Raw genomic sequence first — 25,974 nt, 5'->3', positions numbered from 1 at the left:
CCTTGAAAGTGCTCACTTTTACTGCGCGGTCCTTCCCCGGCGAGCTGTAGTCCCACTCTCACGAGATCTCCTCAGTAGAGAGCGTACAGCGCACCGAAGAAAGGAGCTAAGTGCCGGGGGGGAGGGGGTGGGGGGGCGGGCAGCTCGGATCACGGGGGGGGGGCCCTCACGGGGGAATGGAGGCCCCCTTAGCCCAGGGGCCTCCATTCCCTTAATCCGGCACTGTATAGGCACTGTATAGGAGGTGTGTTCATGTAACTGCAATGTAATTAGACATGGGTGCATCCCCATATATGACCCTAGGAGGAGTATCTCTTGCAGGTAACGGTAGGCTTGATTAGTAATGATAAAGATGACCATCAGCAGCTCCAGCTAGCTGCTTCTGATTGGATGTTTGCATATTGTCCTCTCCAGCTGAAATCCAAATTAAATGTTCTTAATTAATTAGACTTCTGGCTACATTATATCAAGTGGTTACCATCTATTTGAGTTATTTGACATGTTCATTTAGACTACTTCACGATAGAAGATTCCCATTGGAATTTTTATGTGGTAAACGTGGATGTGTTTGTGTTTAGTTAATTCTAAATTGAAAATGTCACTTTCACATTTCTTAATAACTGTCCAGGGGCGCACGGAGGATTGTCGACCCAAAAAAAAAACACGAGAGAGAGCTCCGTTTCACCAGCGCTGTCCTAAAGAGCAGCCACGGCGTTGTCTAAGAAGCGTCTGCGGTGGTGCTGTATACAATACAGCACCGCCGCGGACGCTTCTTTGACAGCGCCGCGGCTGCTGTATAGGACAGTGGCCACTTTGTTAGCGCAGGGGGGGTTTCTAGAGACTCAGAAACCCCCCCTGCGTGCGCCACTGCCAGACACTATTCTCTTACATTACACACTTCATTACATTATTATATTATGTACAAATAGGGTAGTGTAAGTTCAGCATGTACAACTAACACTGTCATGTGACATGTCTATGATATCATTATGCATTAGGTATTACTGTTTTGAACTGTACACATACATCCGACTCAACATACACACATAAGTAGACTTTTTTTATAAGTATGTCTTCTTCTGCATACTTTCGGAAATCAAATGCGTCCGACCCTTAATGATCCCTTTAGTAGGTAAAGAGGGTGAAACATGGAAGAAATATGGATCCATGATGCAGCTTATAAATTATTTCTGTCTAAACAGAGCTTTTATAACATTTAAGAAAAGGTGAATTGGTACACCTTATCCTCCACAGCAACATAATAAAATTCTGCAATGACCTCCTATTATCTTTTATCACTGTATGCATCTTTTTAACCCTGAATTTTCTCAGTGTAGAGTACTGAGCACATTAGTCCTTACATTACAGTACTAATGCCTTAGCTCTCCCTGTTGCATGGAATATTTTCCATAATTATTGGACTGTAGAGACGTTGTATTACCTGCAATATGAATGAGGTCCTATGCCATGTCTCTTGGCATGCTGGCCACTGTACAAGGAAACCTCATGCTGTATAAGATCATATTCCCAGTTTAAGCATGCAGCTCCTGTCATGGTAATACTAGTTGTACCTCTGTATCTGGTACCATTCCCAGAGTTGCAATTTTCTCTTTGATCTTCAAAATAAAGATAAGCATTTCATAAATATGCACAAATAGAATGCACAGGAATGTATATGTCACATCAGTACTTACTTATTTCACAGTGAAGTCCTATGTACCCCTGGGTACACCCACACACCATGCTTAGTTTGTTTTGGATGCAGTGTCCTCCATTGAGACATGGATTGTCAGAGCAGTCTGCAAGTTCAGAGCAGAGGTGATACATGACGAAATCTCTAAGTACCAATATATCAGACTCTGCTGTTTATCAGCACAGAAAAAGGAAGAGGTGCAAATGTTGTTCCTTTTTTTGTGACTCTACACACTTAATTTGGTATATTTGTACCCATTTACATAGTTATGAGACATGGGTAGTGCAATAGGATGACTCCTATGGAAGGGAGGCAAATGTTGTTGCTTTTCATGGGAGCAGCTGAATGAGATGTCACAGAATGCAGTAATGTGCCTAATTCTCTAAACAAATGCAAAAACAGGAATTTGGTGGGGAGTGCATATTTAGGGAGTCTTTCCTGATTTGGCAATTGTCCACATAGCCTTTTTGGACACGCAAAAATGAGTTTTGCATCCTCTAGGTGCATTTTGTACAGGAAAGTGCAACCTATAGCATACTTGCCAACATTTTTTTTTCTTGTTCCGGGAGATGCCGGCTGGGACGTGGGCGTGCAGGGGGCGGGGCTGCGAAATTGCGTCATTTTGGCCCCGCCCCCGTGACGGAATGACGCAAATCGCGTCATTTTACAGTGGGGGCGGGGCTAAACGCCGCGATTCCGGGTGAATCGCGGCGTTTAAACTAAATTTTTCCCCCTTCCTATCAGGGAGATTGCCACACTCGTCCGGGAGACTCTCGCAAAATGCGGGAGTCTCCCGGACAATCCGGGAGAGTTGGCAAGTATGACCTATAGGAGCACATAAACCAATATATTTAAAACATTTAATGTGACAGATGAAATAAAGACAGTTCTAGTGTTTATATAAGACATAAATAAGACTTCCATATGCAGTATTTTAGGAAAAAGATAAAAATGATTTAATTAATTAAGGGGGCAGTAGGACCTTGATGGGATATTATTAATTCTGCCAATATATGGATATTTATTACAGACCATAATACTGCAAATTACTTTGCAAATAGTCTGCATCTGATGCAGGTGTATTACATTACTTATTAACATCCTTGCAGATATACATTGTCTGCCCAGTGATTTAAAGCTGTCAAACAGCATGCCTGGTGGCTATTTTTAGGAAACAGTAGGGAACCCAAACTAGGCAGGGCCATCTTTTCCACTAGGCAGGATGGGCAGGTACCTGGGTGCCCCACGGGCAAGGGGGCCCCATAGGCAGAGCTCTTAATTAGAATAAATAATATTGCAAAAAAAAATTCCTTTTGCGGTCACGCGGTCAGGTCAGGTGGCTATTCGGCTCTCTCCCTGTTCCCCTCCACTGTGCTGCGCTCAAACTGAATGACACTTTCATTGAGGAGCGCAGCATGGAGGAGCCACGACGCGAGAAGCAACGGAGAAGCAAGTGACAGCGAGGATTCAAAGAAGCAGAAGACACAGAATAAGAAAAAAAGAAGAGAAGAAGGGGATGCAATCGGAGAACAAGGCGATAAAAAGATAAGTGAAGGGGGGATTTGATTTTTTTAGTGGCTGTACTGCAAGGATCACTGAGCGAGTACATTTTAAAAAAAAGTGATTATATATAGATATATGAATGTAGGGGCCCGGGTGGACTGCTTTGCCCGGGGGCCCATAATGTTGTTAAGATGGCCCAGAGACTAGGGACTCCCACTGAATTGCTACATGGAGAGTGAGGGCAGGGGGAAATTCCAGAAACTTATGACAGGGATTGGGCCAAAGTTATCAAACCCTTAAATTATTGCATGATAATGAATGTGAATAATTAAAGATACATACCGTCATGAGTATTGTGTATGCATGTGTACTCAAGGGATTCATTTTTCACAATGAAAAAGTTATTAAACAAAAACTTCTCACACAGGTGTTTTTGGAACTTTCAACGCATTTTTAATGCTATAATGTTTTGGCACAATTGAAAGCTTATGTATTAGCAACATAGTCACCCTGAATTTCTCTCTATGGGGGATTGCTGCCTGTGTTTCCAACTCACGTTTTCCGGTCGTTGTTTTACAAGTGCTCCCCTTCTCGCCACAGATGCATTCTTCCAAAATTGGGGGGGTGTATCTTAGCCACTTTTCCTTGGGCTCAAAATATTTCTGCTGCACTTTATCAAAACACTTGTCTAGAAGATAAAGAATATGAGGCTATTTCACTGTCATGTAATCTATTGAGTCAATTATCCATATAATTCCATCGCACATCATGTAGTATTCTCTCATGTATTTAACCTATGCAGACTTATAAAGAAAGTGTAAACCCATTCAGACTAATTAATACAGGTTTTTTGTGCAAATTTGGTGCCAAACTGAAAAGTCAATAGACTTATATAATAAGACAAAATGCTGTATAAATTGCATTGAAATAAATTGATCTATCTCTTTGGCATAGTCGTCTTCAACTCTCGTTTGACCAGATGTACAGCACATATTCTTAATTACTCTTGGGTTCTTGTTATACCTTTCATTTATCACATCACATATCTCTGTAGCTCTTGTCCTGCTACTATACTGTACCCTGTGTTATAGATACAACTCAAAAACAGAAACACCAGCTACATACATCTGGATTAATCTGTTAACAATAACACACTTGCTTTATCACAGAGTTCAGTAATTACTAATCACATCATTTTGGACTCGCCCCCCACAGCTCAATATTGTGATCGCTGCATTTCGCCACCGGGGCAGGCCCAAAATACACAATTTTCTGCACTACATCTTCTCTATGACTGCTACTTGACCCCCCTTCTGGGATCTACCAGAGGGTCTATGGTAAAAGTAGGCATGTATTATTTTTAATAAAAAGTGGGTAAGCTTGTGTCTGTTTATATAGATAATTGCAAATAATAAATGCACACAAATAATTTAAAATACCTGTGTAACTTAACATCTGAGATTGTCTCTGTTATTGGTGCCTCTCCTTCTGCATTTCACTTACCTTTCTTGCAATCCTTGCCTGTATATGGATCATTGCATATACATTTATAACCCATTAAATTGTTTTCACATACACCTCTTGGTTCACATGGATTTTTTTCACAATGATCTGTAGACAAAAAGTAAAAAAAAAATTGGAACTAACATTGTAAACTTATAAGGATAGGATCATTTATTTTCCCTTTATAACATCTCCTGCAAAAGTGATCTAAGGACTCTGTTATCTACATTTCAGTGATTCACTGATATCTTGCAACAAGAGAGTCTCAATGTAGAACGATGTGCCTGCTGACACAATGCTAGTTCATAGGGTATGTACAGACACTGGGAGGTCTGAGGATTTGGAGAGGAAGTTCATTATATATAGTGCGATGTGCATACATTTAATTCAAAAAGTTTATTCAACCACAGTTAAATGTTGTGCAGCATTATTTCATACACATCTTCATGGTGTCAGAAGTGGGAACAAGGTCTATGACACATCAATCCCTTAGTGTTTGATGGGAATATTGCTAACAACTGGTTCAAATTCAAGTAAGAGTGGCGTGTCTACTACATTGCAGTAGTATCAGAGAAATTAAAAAAGGTACAGGCATACACTCTACTTAATTTAGCTGGTGCAGAGGCAGTAGGAAAATTTGATATGTTTGTATTTGAGGAGATGAGAAATAGAGAAGACCCCAAAATACTAATAAATATATCTGCAGAAATATGTCTTCCAGGAAAAAAAGTAATAAAGGACATACATGTCTTTACATAAATCAAAAACATGAAGAAAGTCTTCAATCATATGTGTCCACACTTAAAATGCTGGCAAAGAAATGTGATTTTGGTGTGATTACCAGTAAGCAAATAAGAGACAGGACTGTATATGGCATAGAAAATGATGCTGTTTGCGTGCAGCTCCTGAGAGAAAAGGTACTCACACTAGAAACCACCATTAATATAAGTATGCTTAATTAGCAATCTGAGAGGAGCATAAGAGAATTAAAGAAAGAGGCAGAAGAATGCTCCGTACATCACACACCATTTCAACACATACAATGCCCAAACTCTAATGGTCATCACCCAGCTTAATTACATAAATGCCTGGTTTTTAATTCATGCAGAAAGTGCTGTAGGTCAAGGCATGTCATGGCAGTCAGGCTGCAGCAGGAACAGCAATGGCCACAACAAGAAACAAACATACAAAGAAGATCAATCAACTTGAAGCAGACCTGACAAAAACAATATACTAAGAAACGATAGATTTACCCTCAAAAAGGGGTACAATCTTTACAATCACAACAACAGAACTGTTAAAAAAATAGACACTGGATGTGAAATGCAATGTCATGTCCAAGCGCTTGTTAAATCAAATCGAACCGCATGCACGAATAGACCACTCAAGCACAGGCTACCTTGAGGCCTACGGTGGTCAAGTAGTCAAAACAATGGACACGACCATTCTCAACTTCACTTGTGCAAAGCTACAATTCCATATCATGGACTGCAAGGTGAAACCACTGTGCATGCTGCCACTTGTAGTGCCACAAGTATGTACTTTAAATGGTGTCCCCATCTGGAAATATTAAGTGTTGCAACATGGGGAAAAAATATTTATTGCCCCACATAATACCCACTCATATTGAAATACCCACTAGTAATTGTTACGGCTACCAACAACTATCATAAGCTTACAGAACTATAGCAGAGGTCTCCACCTATAGCACCCACCTTTCCCATAGAGCTTGATATGCTCACAGATACTCAGATGCCCCCAAGTCTTATACTCCACGTAGTGCAAGCTTATGAGTAACTCCGCAGCACAGAAGTAGGAGGTGATGACAGAAGGTAATGATGGTCAGGAACAAGCCAGGATCCAAGAGCAAGAGAAGTTAGCGAGGTCAGGTTCAGGCAAAAGATCAGGGCCGGCAGCAAACAAAGGTATCAAAATCACAAACAAAGGTCAGGGTCACAAGCAAATATCCGAAGTCAAGGAAACAAGCCAAAGGACAAACACAGAAGACAATCCAGGGATAATCACAACAAGACAAGAGCAGGTCAGCAACCAGGAACTGAACGCTATAACCGGCACAGAGGCAAAGCCATCCTTTCCTTAAATACATTGATGGACCAATGGAAATGCAGGGCTCCAGCAGATCAATCAGCCTGAGGAGGCTGTGAATTAATTTTAAAAAATACTTCATGCGCGCCCAGAGCCCCTTCATGCCGGGACACGGTGTTCAGATGAATAGCATCCCAACCATTGCCCTGACGAGGGCCGGGATGAAACAGAAAGTGACGTCCTGGTTGTCTTGAAGACGGCCGAGATGAAGATGAATAATGGTGTTGGCAAGAGCACCAAAGCACTACATTCGCCAATCTATAGGAACTACTGAGAAGCCCTCCTGTGCTTCAATACTTCCATGTATGCCAGCTGGTAGTACTTTCTGCAGATGATTCTTTCCATGGACTAGGTGCAATTGGTCTACAACACAACAAACCAGTAGTTTTTGCTTCTGGAACCCTAACAGAAACAGAATTATTGCATGATTACATTTACTACTGCAGACAGTGGAAACAGACCACTCATTACAATTCTAAAAAAGCCACTCCACACAGCATCCTCACGCATTCAGAGAACAATGCACAAGCTTCAGCAATACAGCATGATGTCATATACAAATGTGGTATGGAACTGTACTTTGCAGGTACCCTTACATCTGCCTCACTCTGAGCAGGCTGAACCAGTAGAGAAATATGACACCATGACTTTTCATGTGCTCTCATCGAGGAGAAACAAGGAACTTAGACATAAAACACCAGATAGTATATGCCATGTGTCTTCATGAATGCCTGGCCATATTAAAAGAAATAATTGCAACATGACATACAACCCTTCTATGCCATAAGAGGTGAACTAAAAGTAGATAATAAAACAACTGCAAGGTCAAAGGACCATCATACCATACTCTCTCCAAAGAATTACATCCAACAACTTCATCAAGGTATGGAAGCCATGAAGCAAGAGAGACCATGGTCTGGTCATCTATCTATTCATTATCAGTGATAATGAAAGGGAAGTTTCATGATGTGCACCCTGTAACATGTTTAGATCTCACCAAAGTAAAGAGCAAATACACCTGCATGAGATGATCCCTAATATGCCAGAGTCACTCACTGTGTTGGACATTTTCAAATGGAGACGACCACAAAGTACTGATGGATTCATATTCAGGCTGGTTTGAAAATGATTACTTACCAGTACAACAGTTATCACCAAACTCAAGCGACCCATTGCAGTCCATGGCATTACACAATAACTCATGACTGACAATGCCATGTGATTCATGAGCAGAGAATTGAAAGAATTTGCTCACACCTTGGATTTCGATAATGTCACTAGCAGTCTGTCATATCCGAAATTCAATGGCCTAGCGGAGATGCCTCTTGCCCTCCAGTCCAGCCAGCCCCTGATTTCTTCACCACAGATTAAATTTTTCTATAATTTTTGATCATATAATCGATTCAGATATCTTCATCTGGTTGAAGAAGATTATATACAACCTATTATTATATACTCCATTTTCCTTCCTTAGTAGTCATTGAAAAGACAACTGGTTTCTCTCCTCCCCCACTTTATATGGCAAGATACTAGCATTTGTCTAAAGAGAGTTGTGAGGCCAAATACGTTAACATTTGAATAGACTTGGCTTCCAATCAGGGCCATCAGCCACTACCAGTTTTGTAATTAATGTTTCTTAAGATAAAGACCTCTTTGAAGAAGACGGCTCACACAGACACACAGAATCTCTTTCTCTCTATTTGGATACAGGAAAAGAGGTGTATATGGGCCCATCTGGGTTGTGGTAATGTCACTCACCGGACTGTGAGTACCCTTTCTCCTGTATTCAGGAACCGTGGCCGTCCGCCATCCTGAGGGTCTGCGCATGTGTAGCCCTTATGAAACCTTCAGTACCTGTTGCTTTTATTTAATTGGATGATCAGGCAACCCTCCCTATTTAAACCACCTGTGATCATTACCTAGTTGCCTGATCTTGGAGTCTCATTCCCCATGAGCCTCTGAAGGTGTTCCTGTGTTTCCTCGTGTATTCAGTTCCAGCTGATTCCTATCTGCTACTATTGTGTTTCCAGACCATTTCAACTCTCCTGTGTTCATCGTGTCTGCACTCAGCTGATTCCTATCTGCTACTGCTGCCGGATCCCAGACCGCCTCAACTCTCCTGTGATCATCGTGTCTGCACTCAGCTGATTCCTGTCTGCTACTGCTGCTGGATCCCAGACCGCCTCAACTCTCCTGTGTTCAGCGTGTCTGCCCTCCACTACCTCCGCTACTACTGCCGGATACCAGACCGTCTCAACTCTCCTGTGTTCAGCGTGTCTGCCCTCCACTACCTCCGCTACTACTGCCGGATACCAGACCGCCTCAACACTCCCGTGTTCATCATGTCTCCAGTTTTATTTACTACTGCTTCCAGAGTATTGCTCCTTTGATTACCGGTCACCTTTCGTGCGCTGCACCAACCTGATTACCGCTTCCATCCTCCAGTGGTCTCTCCTCTTGCCGGCGTTCAGCCGTTCAGGTATCTCTGCACTTCTCCGTGACAACCTGCTCTCCTGAACCGCGGTATGCATACTTTCCATTGACTTTGCTATTATATTGCATATCCGCCTGGACTGTGTTGTGTTCATCTCCGGAGTTCTCCATCTATTGAAGCTATTGTTACTATTGACTTTGTTTCCAATTACCTGGATCTCTATAGTGACTTTGTATACTTCAAGCAGCGCTTGTCAGTTATTATTGTATAGTGGTTATCATCGTGGAATCAAGTTCCTCGTGCCTCCCATGTATCTTCTGTGTTTCATTCATCTCCTCGTGCCCATCCGTACAACTTGCTGAACGCAGACCACTGACTCCTGTTTCCATTGGCACCTGTTACAAGTATCCTCTCACATAAGCAGTGGTACAACTTGCTGTACGCAGACCACTGACTTCCCCGTTACCTACTTGCACCTGGAATCCATCCCTTCACTATAGACAGTGGTACAACTTGCTATACGCAGACCACTGACTTCACTACCTCCTTTCTACTCCTGGACATTCCTTCTCACTATAGCAGTGGTACAACTTGCTGTACGCAGACCACTGACTCTCCTCACGTCTACTCGTCCATCTGGTTCCTCGTGTTAATTCATCCAAGTCATTACCAGTTGCTGCTAGTCATAGACTTTCCTTGAGCATTCTCTCACAATCTGCTGATTCTCCTGTTCCGTTAGTCACCCTGCTACCAGAGGACCATAGTACCAGCTATATTACTCTGGTAAGAATATCATCTGGTGATATCCTGGGCAAAGACTCCTAGTGCCCGTGACAGGTAATATGTGATCATGAGGGAATATTTACTGGTTAAATATGTTTAATATGTTCAGTGTCTAGTCCCATAGTGTTTAATATGAACAGTCTTTTAATGGCAAAGACATAAACAATAGGAGAAATGCCATGTTGGTTAAGGGCTTGTGTAAGTTTGCAGAAGATAGATTCAGTAAGACAATCTGATGTTGCAGTTTCGATAATGAAGATATGTGGCTGTGTAGTTTTTGCTGCATAGATAGGAATTTAATTAATTAGAGATAGCATTATAATTGAACAATATAACTAGAATAGAAAAACTCGTACAATACTGTACAATTGTGGGTGATTTATGGAACACAGTGAAACAGGATTAAGTGTTACATGAGAAAAGTTCAGTTTTGATATTTAATTTGGCAACAAGGTGATATTTATAAAGAGTGTTATGTTGAAGTTTGGTGTTAATATTGCGAAATACTGGCTGTTGAGTTTAATATGGAGTGTATTGTGTCATTTTCTTTGGTAAAATGTGCTCTCACCCGCCTCCCCCTAAGGAAACTTGTGAGAAATGTTTAATGAGGACAATGTGTAATGACTACTAGATAAAGATATATTTGTGGTGGACTTACAAGTATTGCATTATATTGTATTGTATTGTATTGTATTGTATTGTATTACTGGAGATTAAATAAGAATATTGCTAATACTGGTTGTATAGTTTAATAAGTTAAGAAATAGGCCTGCTGCTATAGTTAGAAAGGTTGCATTGTTATTCAGACTATATTGTGTTTGTGTTAGTAAGAAGTACACTGAACTTGCTATCTTGAGTGGTATAAAACAGACAATTAGAAAAATGGCCACCAAAGAGTAACATGTTGTTAGCATGTGCTCTCAACAAAGCATGGTAAGAGGTCGGCCATTTTAAGTAGTGATTTTGCACTGGGAAGTCTTATTAACTAGCAAGGTTGAACTGGCAAGATTTGTCTGTAAGATAAGTTTTTGTCACAGAGTGTTTCTGGCCGAAAACCGCTTGCAGGTATTAGCGCTGCTACACAAGGAAGCACGGAGTCTAACACATCCTTGGTCTTCACCAGGGACCCTGCAAGGAAGTGTGGGGTTCGCTGCAAGAGGCGTGCAGGTTGCGGCCCTCCAAGGTAGCTACCAGCGAGGTGAAGGTGAACAATCGTAGTTGTACAGGCAGGAGTCTTAACCGTGCCAATTAATAATTCTGCCCCACAGAGAAGTTAAAGAAATGAGTGTAAGCTCTACGAATGCACTGCATTTAGGCGTGTTTGGTATCAAAATATGGACAAATTCATAGGGGATTTATTAATAATAAAATTGGGTCTGTATGACGCTCCACAGAAAAGTTAGGTCACACAGTAGAACTGGGTAGTAAATCAGACAACATGCATTTGGTGATTGAAACAAGTATCACAGACCACAACCCCCAGGAGGTGGGAAGGTGTAAAGGTGTCTTTAAAAAGCTGAGACCAGTTACAACAAATTGACAGTCTTCTGGGAAAATCAATCCACATTGATAAGCTGTCCATGTTCCTAGCCAATTTCCCATGGCACAGATTATGCAACTCATGTAAGTGATAACCCCTTTTATTTTAAACTGCTTTGCTTGTGTATGTTATATCAGTTGTTTATTAATTGTTTTTCTTTATATCTAAATGCCTTGTACTTTTGTACATTAAATCTATAATTTAATATGTGGCGTCCTTGATACTCTAATGAATCCATTAGCCTGTTAAGAAGAATATAACTCAACCAATTTAACCCTTTGAATGCCGGTGTGTGATTTGTTAATACATTTGATTAACAAGCTTAGTGTGTGCTTGCATTTACATTTGTGTAACAGTCTGGAGATGTGAAGAGTTAACCCTTTGTTTACTGGTGGGGGCTTGTTAGCCTGTGGTAGCTAGAAGCCCTGTGTGCCAGTGTGGGACAGTATATTGGGGTCCTATTGCCCGTAATCAATAGGTGGTGACAAACCTGAAGTGTGTGGGGGTGTGAACGCTGTTTGGGGGCGATTCAGTATGTCTATAACCTGTGTGATAGGTAGAAAGAGAATGCGGGCTGGAATCCTGTGCAACCTCATACAGCAAACACCCAAAGTCACGGCAGCTGGGAGCGTGTTCGCGACATACTAAAAGTTCGGAATTGACCATCATAATCGATTCCATCCAGGCCCCTTACTTTTTGAATGATCGCTTCCTTTTGTGTGTAGAAATGAAGACGACATATGACATCTCTTGGGCGGTCCAACTGGCCACCCCTTGGTTTTAGAGCCCTATGTGCTTTATCAAAGTGGATGTGTTCAAGTGGGTCATGGCCTAGAATCTCATTGAAGATCTTTGTGATGAACGGGACCAGGTCTTGGAGGGATATGACCTCTGGGATACCACGGATCCTCAAATTGTTTCTGCGACCCCTGTTATCAAGGTCGTCTATTCTGGTATTGAGGAGTTGAAATTCCTGGGCTTGTCGTTCCAAGACTTCCTGAAATCTGTCCTGACGTATTTCCGATTGCTCTCTGTGGCTTTCCAGTATAGACAATTTGGAAGCTAGTTGGGCAAATTCAGATTGAAGGTGAGCTACCTCTTTGCGGATTGTCTCATGTAATCTATTTTCTAATATCTGAAAGTCCTTTTTTGTCGGGAGTTCCTCCTTTGTGGGAAGTGATTTTATTAGTTGAAGTATGGCGGCTAGGTCCTGGCCGTTCTGAGCAGCCATTTCAGCTGACGTTGTGTCAGCTGTAGAAAATGATGAATCTGAAGCCGGTGAGTTCGGGGAGGAAGTCACTAGAGGTACAGTCGAGGCAATTATGGGTACTGAGGTTTTCAAGAATTGTCTAATATCAGAGCATTGCGCTGTCTCAGCAGGTTTCTCAGAATTTCGTTTTGGACCCTTCTTGTCTTTACCCATGTGTAGAACGTGGGGTGCCGTAGACAAACTGGAGATAACAGCCTTACTTTACATGAATGAAGCGGATTGTGGAGTCACCTGTGGTCACATCCCCCGCAGAGAGGCCTAGGTAGCCACCAGGCCGGTACCGGAACTCATCTTGTCAATTATATAGTGGGCAATCAGTGTAGTTATGACAGCATGAGCCAGGTATCTTTGAGAAAGTTCTGTTTATAGAAATTAAGGCAGTTACTAAATATTTTCCACCACCAGGTAGAGCCATTGATACAGACAGGGCCTTAATATAAAATGATGGTTCCCTCTATCACCAGTAGGTGGAGTTATTCACTCCCGAGAACAATAACTGGTACCAATAGCATGGGATAAAACTTTGACCAGATTTATATCAAATAAAGCTCTGTGTCATATGTCATCAGCATACAAAGGTGTCCCAGTGTATATCAGCTATGCAATATCTATTTTACTGCCACAGAAAGAGCTGCACGAGTCGGCAGCACTGGAAAATTAAATGTAGCAAATAGATGAGGAGCAAAATGATACAATGTTCTAGGTAAAAACAGGACTAATAAATTCTTCAGGTTGATCTCCTGAAAGTTATACAAGCTTGCTGTGTTGTGCTGAAGCCAATACTTACGCTAAATATAAAGACACAGCAAGGTATTCTGTCAACTATAATGAGATTTCACGAACGGACTGTGTACAAAGTCACTCAGTTAATATGTATCAAGAGGATGTTAAAATGTATCAACTTTTGATATAATTTGTTCACACTTGAAATGGAGCAGTTTGCTGATACCTTCTCTCTGCTGGAGCGGGAACCTTCACTTTCACTATCACCGCCAGAGAAGAAGCTGAAACTCCTCATATGTCAGGATCCCACTGAGGCTGCGCTGCTTATGATGACACTTCCAGTAATGTATGAAACTGGCAGTTGGTACTGCGAGCGTCTCAGTGATGTCAAATAGGGCTCTGGGGTAAGAGCAGGCCCTTGGAAACAAGGACTCAATTTAGGGTCTTGAGTAAATATATTTGGCTCAGTGGTGTCTTTAAGTAGTCTAGGGCTCAAAACCATTGAGCCAAGGCTTCAAGGATCCTTGTAAAGATTGTGTAAATAGACTCCTAGGAAGATAGATACCAGAGCTAACTGAACAAACATCCGGCCATTTTGGCTTCCAAGCCACGCCCCCTCAAAAAATACAAATCTTCCAAGATCTCTCCTGGAACACCCTCCAACTCCGTAGGATGTTCAAGCCATTGACAGATGCGCTTCGCAATCGGAGCATTAAATACAGATGGAGCTTTCCGTTTGGCCTCCAAGTCACACTCAATGGGCGAACAGAATCTGTGCGCTCTCCATCAGATTTGGCCCCCTTTTGCTCTGCTCTAGACATTCAAAATATACATTTCCCGGAGTGGCTAGATTACAATGCGAGACTTCATCCTGCGACATCTGAACCTTGGCAGAAGCCCGGAAATCCAGGGAAATCAGCAAAGCAAAGATAGATTAAGCAGGATGACCCCGAAACCTGATTTAAGTGGACGGTGATACTGAGAATTATTATTTCATCGTTATCTGATTATCTCATTTTTCCCTGCTCTTCTGACTAGCATCTTTCTCTCTTTCCATATTGGATGTTGAATAGCTTTGTCATGTTAGCAGGTTGTGTTGTTCGTTTTTCTGAATTACAGGCTAAGCAAAGAAAACCTCTCACTAGGGTTAAGCCAATACCCTGAGATTGACGATCCCTATTAGCTGCGTTTAATCTAATTAGAATATGTTTTACTCAGTACATCCTTTCCACTCAATGGTATCCTAGTTCACTCCACTCATTCCCCCATTGTGTAGTTTTCGATAACTGAATCGTAACCACACCCGAGTTACTAGCAATCAACTCTTCACCTGTTTTAGGCTTCCCGGGTGTCTACAGTTGATCCCAGTGCCGTAGACCCCTATCCCCCCCATATATATATTTCTCCTTGTTTACTTTACCATATTCAGTTAAGAGTTAAACAGCCCTTTAAAGTTCGGAAGCTAGTCTTCCCTAGTTATTTCATTGACCCTTAGAATACTAGCAGTTACCTTGGTCACCTTACCCCGTTGACCCCCACCGCATTACAATTTATTCCAGAGGATGGGAGTGGATTTTTTTCCCCTCATCTTACTGGAGTGGTTTTTTCAATATTCTTGGATTACGTTTTGTTAGTTCTTTGCTATATGCCTTCTTTTCCTTTCCTAACTTTTCTCCCTTTCTATTCTTTGTACCCCCAACTCCCTATCAGTGTTCCTGGGATTGTTTCTCATTAGGTCCAGATTGGCAGCCTTCAATAAAGCGTTCCTTGAATTTAGCTTTCCCACATGACTGACGTCCTTAAAATAGTTTCGGTTAACGCCAAAGGCCTAAATGTTCCAGAGAAACGTTCTCGCGCCTTACGTGAGTTTCGTATGGTAGGCGCTGATGTTATTTTTGTGCAGGAAACACATTTCAAACAAGGGTCCTCACCAGTCTTCCGGGACCGCTATTACTCAAATACATACTTTAGCAACAACAGTGCAGGCAAAACTCTTGGTGTGGCCATCCTATTTTCTAAAAGACTTGCATTTACGATCTTGCAGAAAAGTAGGCTTGTAGAAGGGAGAGCCCTTATGATAAAGTGTAAACTCCAAGACACTATTTATACCTTTGTCAATTTATATTCCCCAAACCAGAGTCAACCTATGTTTTTGGAAAAGGTTTTGGAGAAGGTGGCTGAGCTGGCAGAGGGTATCTTGGTGGTGGGAGGTGATCTCAACTAGTCTCTGCATCCTGATCTTGACACATCCAATAGTGCAGCCAGGTTTCGTGGATCTCTGCATGGGAAGGTAAGGCGTACTTTACATGATTCTCAGCTGGTCGACACGTGGAGGCTACAGCACCCATCGGTTAGAGACTACACTTTTTTCTCCCACCCACACGGAGTCTATTCCCGCATTGACTACCTATTTCTCTCACACAGACATCTCTCCCTTGTTCATTCAACATCTATAGGTCAGGCAACTTGGTCAGATCATGCCCCTATCTCTTTGTCCCTACACTTAGCTCAACCAAGGGTTAAAGGTTGTTCATGGAGACTTAACGAGCTCCTTTTACAAGACTCCTACTGTAAAGCACAAATCGAACAAGCCCTTGACGACTACATAGAATTCAATAATACCCCGGAGGTCTCGACAGTATCAATCTGGGAGGCACATAAGTGTGTCCTTCGTGGTAAAATGATCCAACTAGGCTCATTTATGAAAAAACAGAAAGAAGCTTTGAAAGACCAGCTTCTCAAAAAAATTATCGCTTTAGAGGCCAGACTCAAAGCTGCTTTGTCCTCCGAAGTACTTGCGGAATTGACCAAAGCCAGGACTGCCTTGAATACACTCCTATATGATAGAATAAAACTAGATTTTCAAAAATGTCGCAATCGATACTTCCAATGGGGTAACAAACCCGGCTCAATGTTAGCAAGGGCCTTGCGGCTCAGAGGGCCAAATCATTCATAGCCATGGTTAAAAATGACAAAGGCAAAGAATGCCAACTTACATCAGACATAGCGGCAGCTTTCCACTCCTTCTACTCCCAACTTTACAACATATCAGACAAGACGTTTAGGACAGACTTTCCCAATAGACGTCCCTCGATACTATCTTTCTTACAGGAGATCGCCTTTCCCACTCTCTCAGATGTTGACATAGCCTTGCTGGAACAGCCATTTACCCACGATGAACTGGCTGAAGCAATAAAATTTACACCTTCAGGTAAAAGCCCAGGCCCCGATGGTTTTTCAATATCTTACTACAAGACTTTCAAACATAAGCTACTACCCTTGATGGTGCCAGCCTTCAACGCTGTTTCAGAGAGCACCCCTTTCTCCACACAATCCCTAGAAGCCCACATCACAGTAATACCTAAAGATGGCAAGGACCCCTCTCTGTGCCCGAGTTATCGGCCAATTTCCCTACTTAACGTGGACATTAAATTATACGCAAAACTTATAGCTAACCGTTTGAAGCCCATCCTGCCAGGAATAGTCCACTCTGACCAAGTGGGATTCATTCCTGGTCGTGAAGCAAGAGATAACACAACTAAGATTATCGACCTGGTCCATTCGGCAGTGAGCTCTAATACACCCTCTATGTTGTTATCCACGGATGCCGAAAAGGCCTTTGACCGAATTGACTGGTCATTTCTCGGCTGCATGTTATCCCATATGGGCCTAGGACCAATTGCCCTTCATCGGATTTTAGCTCTCTACCGTACCCCTACAGCTCGTAAAAAAAATTAACGGGTCTCTCTCGGATTTAGTCTTGATTGGAAATGGCACTAGACAGGGGTGTCCACTCTCACCATTGATTTTTGTACTTTGTATGGAAGCCCTGGCTAGGGCCATTACAGCCAACCCTGATATTTCAGGAGTGGTAGTGGGTAAAGTGGAATATAAATTAGCGCTTTTTGCAGATGATCTCCTAGCTGTGGTTACCAACCCAATCATTTCAATTCCCAATCTGGTTAAAGAATTCCAACGATTTGGTTCTCTATCCAATTTCAAAATCAATTATTCAAAATCGGTGGCTTTGAACTTATCTTTAGCTCCTCGTGTGGTTGAAGGGCTCCAGCAGGCTTTTGCATTTCAGTGGCACCCATCACATATTAAATATCTGGGTATACTTATTTCTAAAGATCTGACGCAACTGTTCGACCTTAACTTTAATCCTCTCATGGCTAAACTTCGTAAGGATCTGGGAGAGTGGCATAACAAGGCCTTTCCCTGGATAGATCGTATCAATATTATTAAAATGAACATTCTCCCACGTATCCTTTACCTCCTCCAGACTCTTCCAATTCACATACCAAATAAATGGTTTAATGACCTACAGAAATTGCTGAGAGACTTTGTTTGGAGGGGAAAGAGGCCCCGTTTCAAACATGACATTTTATATCGACGTAAACACATAGGGGGACTCCAACTTCCACACTTCCCCTCATACCATAATGCGGTGATGCTGGGAAGGATCCTGGAGTGGTCAAATGCTAATAGTGAGAAGCAGTGGATCGTTATTGAAGGATCATACCTTCCTTCCTCACCTCTATTTACTCCATGGTTAAGCAAACTACCTATCATCAGACACCCCATAATTGGTCCTACCATTTTAGTATGGTCCAGAATTCGGACCCTTCCACACCTATCCTCTATTATTTCACCACTGACCCCCTTATTTGATAATCCTCTTTACCCCCCAGGCGTACAAACTGGCCCCTTTAAGACATGGGTGCGTGCTGGGATTACACGTGTCGGCCAGCTGATAAATTCCACCGGTGTGTCCTCCTTTCTTGAGATCCAGTCCAAGTGGGAGCTTCCGGGATTGGAGATTTGGAGATACCTCCAGATCAAGCACTTCCTGACCTCGGGATTAACTCGTAATGATATAACTAGAGCCCTCACAGCGTTTGAAACATGGTGTCTAGCAGATGGCTGTCTTACCCACCTGCTCTCCAAAATCTACAAACTACTTATAGAAAACCTTTTTAGCTCCTTACCCAAATTCACCACTGCTTGGCAGCAAGATCTGGGAGAGCAGGTCCGTGAAGCAGACTGGTTAGCCATTTTTGAGACCACACATGCTTGTTCTGCTAGTGTCTCTATAATAGAAACTAATTACAAGGTTCTAACAAGATGGTATAGGTGCCCAGCCCAACTAGCAAACTTTTGCCAGGGTGTTTCTGACTCCTGTTGGAGATGCCAGAATGCCCGGGGCACTACTATGCATATCTGGTGGGATTGTGAGATACTCAGACCTTTCTGGTCCAAGGTCATGGAGGTCTCTGCTGAAATATTAGGAGATGATGTTCCTGATAGTCCCGCCTTCTGGCTTCTCAACAAGATCGACGTTCCAATTTCCAGGTTTAAAAAAAAACATTTTACGTTATCTGATTTCGGCTGCGAAAGCAGTGATTCCAACCCATTGGAGATCTCCTAACCCCCCAACCATCCGGGAGTGGTTCCAGAGATTGGAGTTTTATAGAGTTATGGATGAGCTTTTACTTTCATCTGCTGATAAAGTTACTGAATATTACTCCATTTGGAGCCCATGGATCGAATTCCAGGACTCCGATAAATTTAATCATTTAAACAAACCAGTTCTCTCACCTACTCTCCTTGCTAGGACTTGAATTGTTTATTTACATAATCTGTACTAGGAAACATTGCCCCCCCCCCCCCCCCTTACCTATCCCCGTCTCTGTCTTTTCCTTTTTCTCTCTTTCTTCTTCTTCTATTATAACATTTATTTGAATGTGTTATTATGACATTTTGTATTAATGAGGTGGTTTTGTTACCCACTTATCTGTTCTTGTGAATCTCTGTTGAAACTGCCTTAAAAACTTCAATAAAGATAAATATTGTAAAAAAAAAAGTTCGGAATTGATCCAGGGTGAAATTCTACATAAAGAACCACATAACGGCTTTAAAGAGGGATCAAAGTTGTTGAAATGATACGCAGTCGTTGAACAAGGTTGTAACCTCAATAACTATGTGTCGTGTAGGCAGGCATGTGGATGTCCTCAGACAGACAAAATACATGAAACTTTCCCCACCATTGTTATCATTCTTTTTATATTGTTAGGTGTGTATACGGGAATGTGGAAGCCCTCAGATGGTCAAAATGGAATTTCCTCCACCATGCAGTCCGTGTCAGTACTTTAAGCAAAGCCAAAGTGTAAATTTCAAGTGATAACTCTGGTGACAAACAGCTCCTACACATACCCATATGATTGTTCTATTGACAGGCATTAGGAAAGAGGTGTTCCTATGTGCCATGTTCCAGACATGAGTCCTCAGGATGCAATAAAAACAAGTATGTGTGTGTGTGTGTCTGTGTATATTGAGTGCAATTATGATTAAGATGGAGATAATGCAGGCAACATGTGAATTGTAATGAATTCTGAGATACATACACACACGCACATATGTGCACGCACACATACATAATTAGCAAGAAAATGAATAAGGTATTGTACCTACACACAGAGGGTCTGAGTCATTAAGGAGGGCAAAGCAAAAAAAAGGATATTTTTACCATACCATATTACAATGCAAGGGGTGCAAATTAGTTTATTAATTTGCACATAAGTTAAATACTGGCTGTTTTTTCATGTAGCACACAAATATTTGATCACTTTATTTCTACACTGAAATTTAAAGTTGACCTAGGACATGCGCAATCCCAACTATAGATCTACCTTCACATTTTACATTTACCTCCCCCTCCAATGCAACATGGTTTTGCCCAGACGCAAAGTTACTCCCTTTTTATGCTTTGCTCTCCCTAATGACTCAAAATGTCCTCTATTATATGTACTGTGTGTTATTATATGTACTATGTGTTATTATATGTACTGTGTGTTAAGATTATGTTATTGTACAAGTAAAGATTCTATTTCATATATATCTGTGTTATGAATTTATAATGCCTTGATAGAGGAGATATTATATATAGAAATCTGTGAGATACAGTAAATTGGGTTTAAAGCAGCCCAGCACACCTGTAAATGTGGCCCAGAAGGAGTTTTGGTTGTGGCAAGGGGGCAGCACTGTTGATGGAAAAAAAAAATCCTGCAAAAAAAAAAAGAAAAGAAACTACTTACCTTGAGGTCACATCAGCTGGTACTCCGGCTCCCTCCCTTGTCTCCTCCTCCGTGTGGTGCTCGCAGTGAATGTCAGGCGTAATGTCATCACGCCCAACATCCATTGCGGAGCGCAGCACAGAGGAGTCACCCGCGCGAGAAGAACAATCAGCAGCACAGAATTGGAGAAAAGAAGAGAAGAGGACAGGAGAACAAGCCGATTAAAAGGTAAATTAAGGGGGATTTTTTTTATTATTTCAAGGGACGCTGACAAGTAAATAAAAGTGACCTGGTCCTGGAGCATCATGGACCTTATCTCCCTGCTACATGCTTATACTTGTAATACTAATGGGGCATTATATATTATTCTCTTTGGCCCATTAGAAGTTGTTATCCCTTAACTAACATAGTGGTGTAATTAGCAAAACAGGTCACAATTTGGGGTCACAGTGATGTACCGTATTTCCCAATGTATAAGACGCACCTTAATTTTGGGGCCCAAAATGAAAAAAAAGATATATAAGTTTGTTGTCCCAGATTCACTAGAGCCTGCAATTTGTTGTCCAGGATTCACTACAGGAGCTTTAAATTTGTTGTCAGATTACAATGGTCACACATTCAGTCCCACATGAGCGCTACTGCACAGTCTTGTTGACAAGAGACACGCCCCCAAGCGTGTCTACGTGACTTGTCTAATGTCATCAACACTGTGCAGCTTTAATCAGACAGACAAACATCGGTAGTCATCGGCGATCATCGGGACTGTCAGTCACGTGACTGACAGCGCCGAGACTGTGGGAGGCGCCTGAAGAACCTGAAGATCCTTCTGCAAAGTACCGGGGAAACGCTGGACACACTGGAGCTGATTAGCGGGGACTCCTCACACCAGATGCCGAGTTCCTCAATAAGGTAAGTAAGCGCTTGCAGTGTATAAGACGCACCTTTTTTTTAGACCCAAAATTTGGGGAAAAAAGGTGCGTCTTATACATGGGGAAATACGGTATATGTCAGGTACCGCAGGCCTGGGCAGGGCACCCTGAAATACAATGCCTGGCTTAAATGCACTTTATTGATATTGCATCGAAACAATACAAAAAGTGATTATAGTATAATAACTGGAGAGGATTTTTTGAACAGGGCGATTGAAAGGTAAGTATTGGGGGATTTGAAAAAAAAGTGATATATATATATATATATATATCACTTTTTTTCTCATATATATATGTTAACTATGTTTTCTATGGTTTTTTGGATGATCAGCTATCGTTATTGTATCTTATGTGCGGCCCAAACCAACTCGTCGTCTTCCAATGTGGCCCAGGGAAGCTAAAAGGTTGGACACCCCTGGTTTAAAGGCTGAAATGTGTCATAAGAGGGAAAGTGTAAAAGCGTGTGACTAACCGGGTTTCGGGAGTCTCCCGGATATTCCGGGAGAGTTGGCAAGTGTGGTTTTAATGTATGATCAGAGTTACATATTTATGTAGGCTTGTTAATGCATATTTCCAAAGCCCCTATTGCTAATACTCTAATCTAGAGACTGTGCAAGATATTTATCCCAGTGGTAAGCATAACAGGCTCTTACAAGTGTCCACATTGGCTGGGTTCATTGAAGAGAACACACTGCCAGGTACCAAGAGGGCAATTGGCAACTAGTAAAGATTGCTGTGCTGTAAAAGTTCCAGTTGACATCTGAACCCAAAACCGGTTCCTTTCTGTGCTTGTATTAATAATCACAGCCCCATTTTGGGATGAATTACTAACTAATATCCAGGTGCAATCGTGAACATATTTTCATGTATACAGTTTTAAATTCATTGCATGAATGTCATAAGTAAAGTCTCATCCCTACAAATGCCCCACATTTTTTCATTGAATGGGATTATAATGGGGTACTCAGCTTAGAAGGGAAAAGACTGATCAGTGCTGAAATTGCATAACATGCTGTGTTTGTCTTTGTCAAAAGGTATGATACTGTTTTCACTCTGTGCCAGTGCAAGCGTCCAATGCTATTTGTACTTGTGACATTGAGCAAATGATGTGGCAGTGCAAGAAGGACTACATAGAATCCCCCTCCCACTGAGGAGTATTCAGAAGCAGTTAACCGTAAAAACACTCTGCTAGAGAGTATATCTAACCAACAAAAAAAGAGAGTAAGCTGAACTTATGATTGAAACACAATCCTTACCTTGTCCTGCTTGCTACAAAATGGTAAATCTGTTTAAAAAATGTATCTGATTTCTTTTGCATGAAAAGCATAATAAAACAGGATATAGAAATGGAGAAAATTCTTATTTGATTTGCAGAGTCTGGTCTGTAATAATCTATAATATAAATGTCTAGTGGCGTGTGTTAGGCTGTGTGTGTGTGTGTGTGGAAAAAATAAAACCAAGCTGCAGCGCCACCTGCTGGGCGGAGTTATACACTGACCTACTAAATTCTTAGTCTGTGTGGAAAAAACAACTCAGAAAGGGCTGAAATTTGGTATACTAAGATGTTTTTAATTTGTTAATTGTTAAAAGTGTTTATAAAGATTTAAAAAAAATATATATATATTTCTTGAAGGAGAAGTGACAGTTGGGAGTGGTTGGTGGTTGCCGGGGGTGACAGTGGGGAGTGGTTGGTGGTTGCCGGGGGTGACAGGAGAGAGGAGTGTGATACTCAGGACCGCTGAGAGAGATCCCTGTGTCTGGATAGACATCTGGATAGATGTGGCGATGAAAATGAAGGATGAGGTGATGGAGAAGAATGATGAGGTGGTGACATGTGGACAAAACCACATTAAAAAAGGGCGCTTGCATCGGGAAGTAACGCTCTTCCCCTGAGGAGGCCTGGGCTATGGCCCAAATGCATGACGAGAACCTTTTTAACACCTTAAGTAGCTTGATTTGACTAGAATGCATGAGTATCATGCACGGGTTAACTTGTAGCTAATACTTTGCTTAGGAAAATTTAAAAAACAATCAAATTAATTAGTACAAATAAAACTAGTTACTGTACCTGTCACCTTGCGTCCCGCCACACAGTAAGACCAAAGCTTGTCTTTGTCATAGTTTTGAGTGAGTGAGCACCTAAGAACACAAGAATGTGTAATGAAACATACAGTCCTCAAAAATATTCTATAACATCTGGGAATCACTGCCAACTTTTTATAACTTGTGATTACCATTCACTACTTAAATAAATCCTCATACACCCTTTTAATTTTAAAATATGTATTTCCACTGAGTCACTTACCCTATCCCTTATACAGATACCAATGCTAAAAACTACATTGCCATGATTATACAAATACAACACTGCACTAAACAATACTTGGCAATTGTCCAACTGTCAATATTGACCAACTACACACTATACATATCATCTTTTTATGGGTGTTAGAAATCTAATCTTACCATGTATTATTATTCTGTTGGCTTTAAAAGGTTAATTGTTTTATGAAGATTAGCATTTAAAATGTAAACACATCTAATATATAAAAGCCTAGCGGCGTGTGTTAGTGTGTGTGTGTGTGTGTGTGTGTGTGTGTGTGTGTAAAAAACTACTGGGTGACAGAGTGCTCAAGCTGCAGCGCCACCTGCAGGGCGGAGTTATATACTACACCGACCTACTAAATTCTTAGCATTATCTAATATATAAAAGCCTAGCGGCGTGTGTTAGTGTGTGTGTGGGAAAAAACTATTTTCTCAGAAAGGGCTCATCCAATTGACCTGAAATTTGGTATATTGACATAATTTGACAAAAAAATTATAATAGTGAAGTCAGTTAACTTCCATCATCCCTCCTTTCCCCCGTGGGAGGGGTAGTAAAGGCTAAATTTACGAGTTGAGGGCTCAAACTCATTTTCGTGAGGTAATTTTACCGCATGAACACACATGCTGTGTTAGTGTGTGTGTGAGTGTGGAAAAACTACAGGGTGACAGAGTGCTCAAGCTGCAGCGCCAACTGCTGGGCGGAGTTATATGCTAGGGATGTGCACCGGCGACTTTTGGTGTCTCGTGTTTTGTGTTTTGGATTCGGATTTGCTTGAGGTTTTGGGTTCGGATTTGTTTCGCAAAACACCTGCCGAAAGGTTTTGGTTCGGATTTAAGGTTTTGGATTCTGATTTTTTTTGAAAAAAGCATAAAAAGTTCAAAAATCAAGTTTTTGGGCTTATTTTCACTCCTACGCTATTATTAACCTCAATAACATTCAATAACAATCATTTCCACTAATTTACAGTGTATTCTGAACACCTCACAATATTGTTATTAGTCCAAAACGTTGCAACGAGGTATCTTTCTGGACTGCGTAGTGGAGTGGTCCCCACAATATAATAAGAAAACCATCAACTGGTCTTAATTAATTACACCAAAAATTGTACCTGGACTGCGTAGAGGAGTGGTCACTACAATATAATTTAAAAACCCTCAAATGGTCTGAATCCCACCAAAAATTGTACCTGGACTGCGTAGAGGAGTGGTCCCCACAATATAATAAGAAAACCGGCATCAACTGGTCTTAATTACACCAAAAATTGTATCTGGACTGCGTAGAGGAGTGGTCCCTACAATATAATAAGAAAACCGGCATCAACTGGTCTTAATTACACCAAAAATTGTATCTGGACTGCGTAGAGGAGTGGTCCCTACAATATAATAAGAAAACCATCAACTGGTCTTAATTACACCAAAAATTGTACCTGGACTGCGTAGAGGAGTGGTCACCACAATATAATTTAAAAACCCTCAAATGGTCTGAATTACACCAAAAATTGTACGTGGACTGCGTAGAGGAGTGGTCACCACAATATAATTTAAAAACCCTCAAATGGTCTGAATCCCACCAAAAATTGTACCTGGACTGCGTAGAGGAGTGGTCCCCACAATATAATAAGAAAACCGGCATCAACTGGTCTTAATTACACCAAAAATTGTATCTGGACTGCGTAGAGGAGTGGTCCCTACAATATAATAAGAAAACCGGCATCAACTGGTCTTAATTACACCAAAAATTGTATCTGGACTGCGTAGAGGAGTGGTCCCTACAATATAATAAGAAAACCATCAACTGGTCTTAATTACACCAAAAATTGTACCTGGACTGCGTAGAGGAGTGGTCACCACAATATAATTTAAAAACCCTCAAATGGTCTGAATTACACCAAAAATTGTACGTGGACTGCGTAGAGGAGTGGTCACCACAATATAATTTAAAAACCCTCAAATGGTCTGAATCCCACCAAAAATTGTACCTGGACTGCGTAGAGGAGTGGTCACCACAATATAATTTAAAAACCCTCAAATGGTCTGAATCCCACCAAAAATTGTACCTGGACTGCGTAGAGGAGTGGTCACCACAATG

At 41.5% G+C, this 25,974-nt stretch overlaps 1 protein-coding gene across 1 annotated transcript in view; it reads right to left on the bottom strand.

Annotated features, from left to right (window-relative positions):
- F12 (coagulation factor XII) overlaps positions 1-25,974 on the bottom strand; it is a 49,067-nt gene that overhangs the window by 8,294 nt on the left and 14,799 nt on the right. Inside the window, exons 4-8 of the mRNA XM_075209180.1 lie at positions 23,629-23,699; positions 4,700-4,807; positions 3,753-3,884; positions 1,695-1,799; positions 1,442-1,616 (exon numbers count right to left, since the gene is read on the bottom strand). Of these exons, the coding sequence (XP_075065281.1) occupies positions 1,442-1,616; positions 1,695-1,799; positions 3,753-3,884; positions 4,700-4,807; positions 23,629-23,699 (591 nt within the window). The remainder of the gene's footprint in view (positions 1-1,441; positions 1,617-1,694; positions 1,800-3,752; positions 3,885-4,699; positions 4,808-23,628; positions 23,700-25,974) is intronic.

This window comes from Mixophyes fleayi, chromosome 4 (genome assembly GCF_038048845.1).
Source record: "Mixophyes fleayi isolate aMixFle1 chromosome 4, aMixFle1.hap1, whole genome shotgun sequence".
NCBI classification, from domain to species: domain Eukaryota; kingdom Metazoa; phylum Chordata; class Amphibia; order Anura; family Limnodynastidae; genus Mixophyes; species Mixophyes fleayi.
Note: the sequence above shows the minus strand (reverse complement) of the source record. Positions and strands in the feature narration are given on the sequence as shown.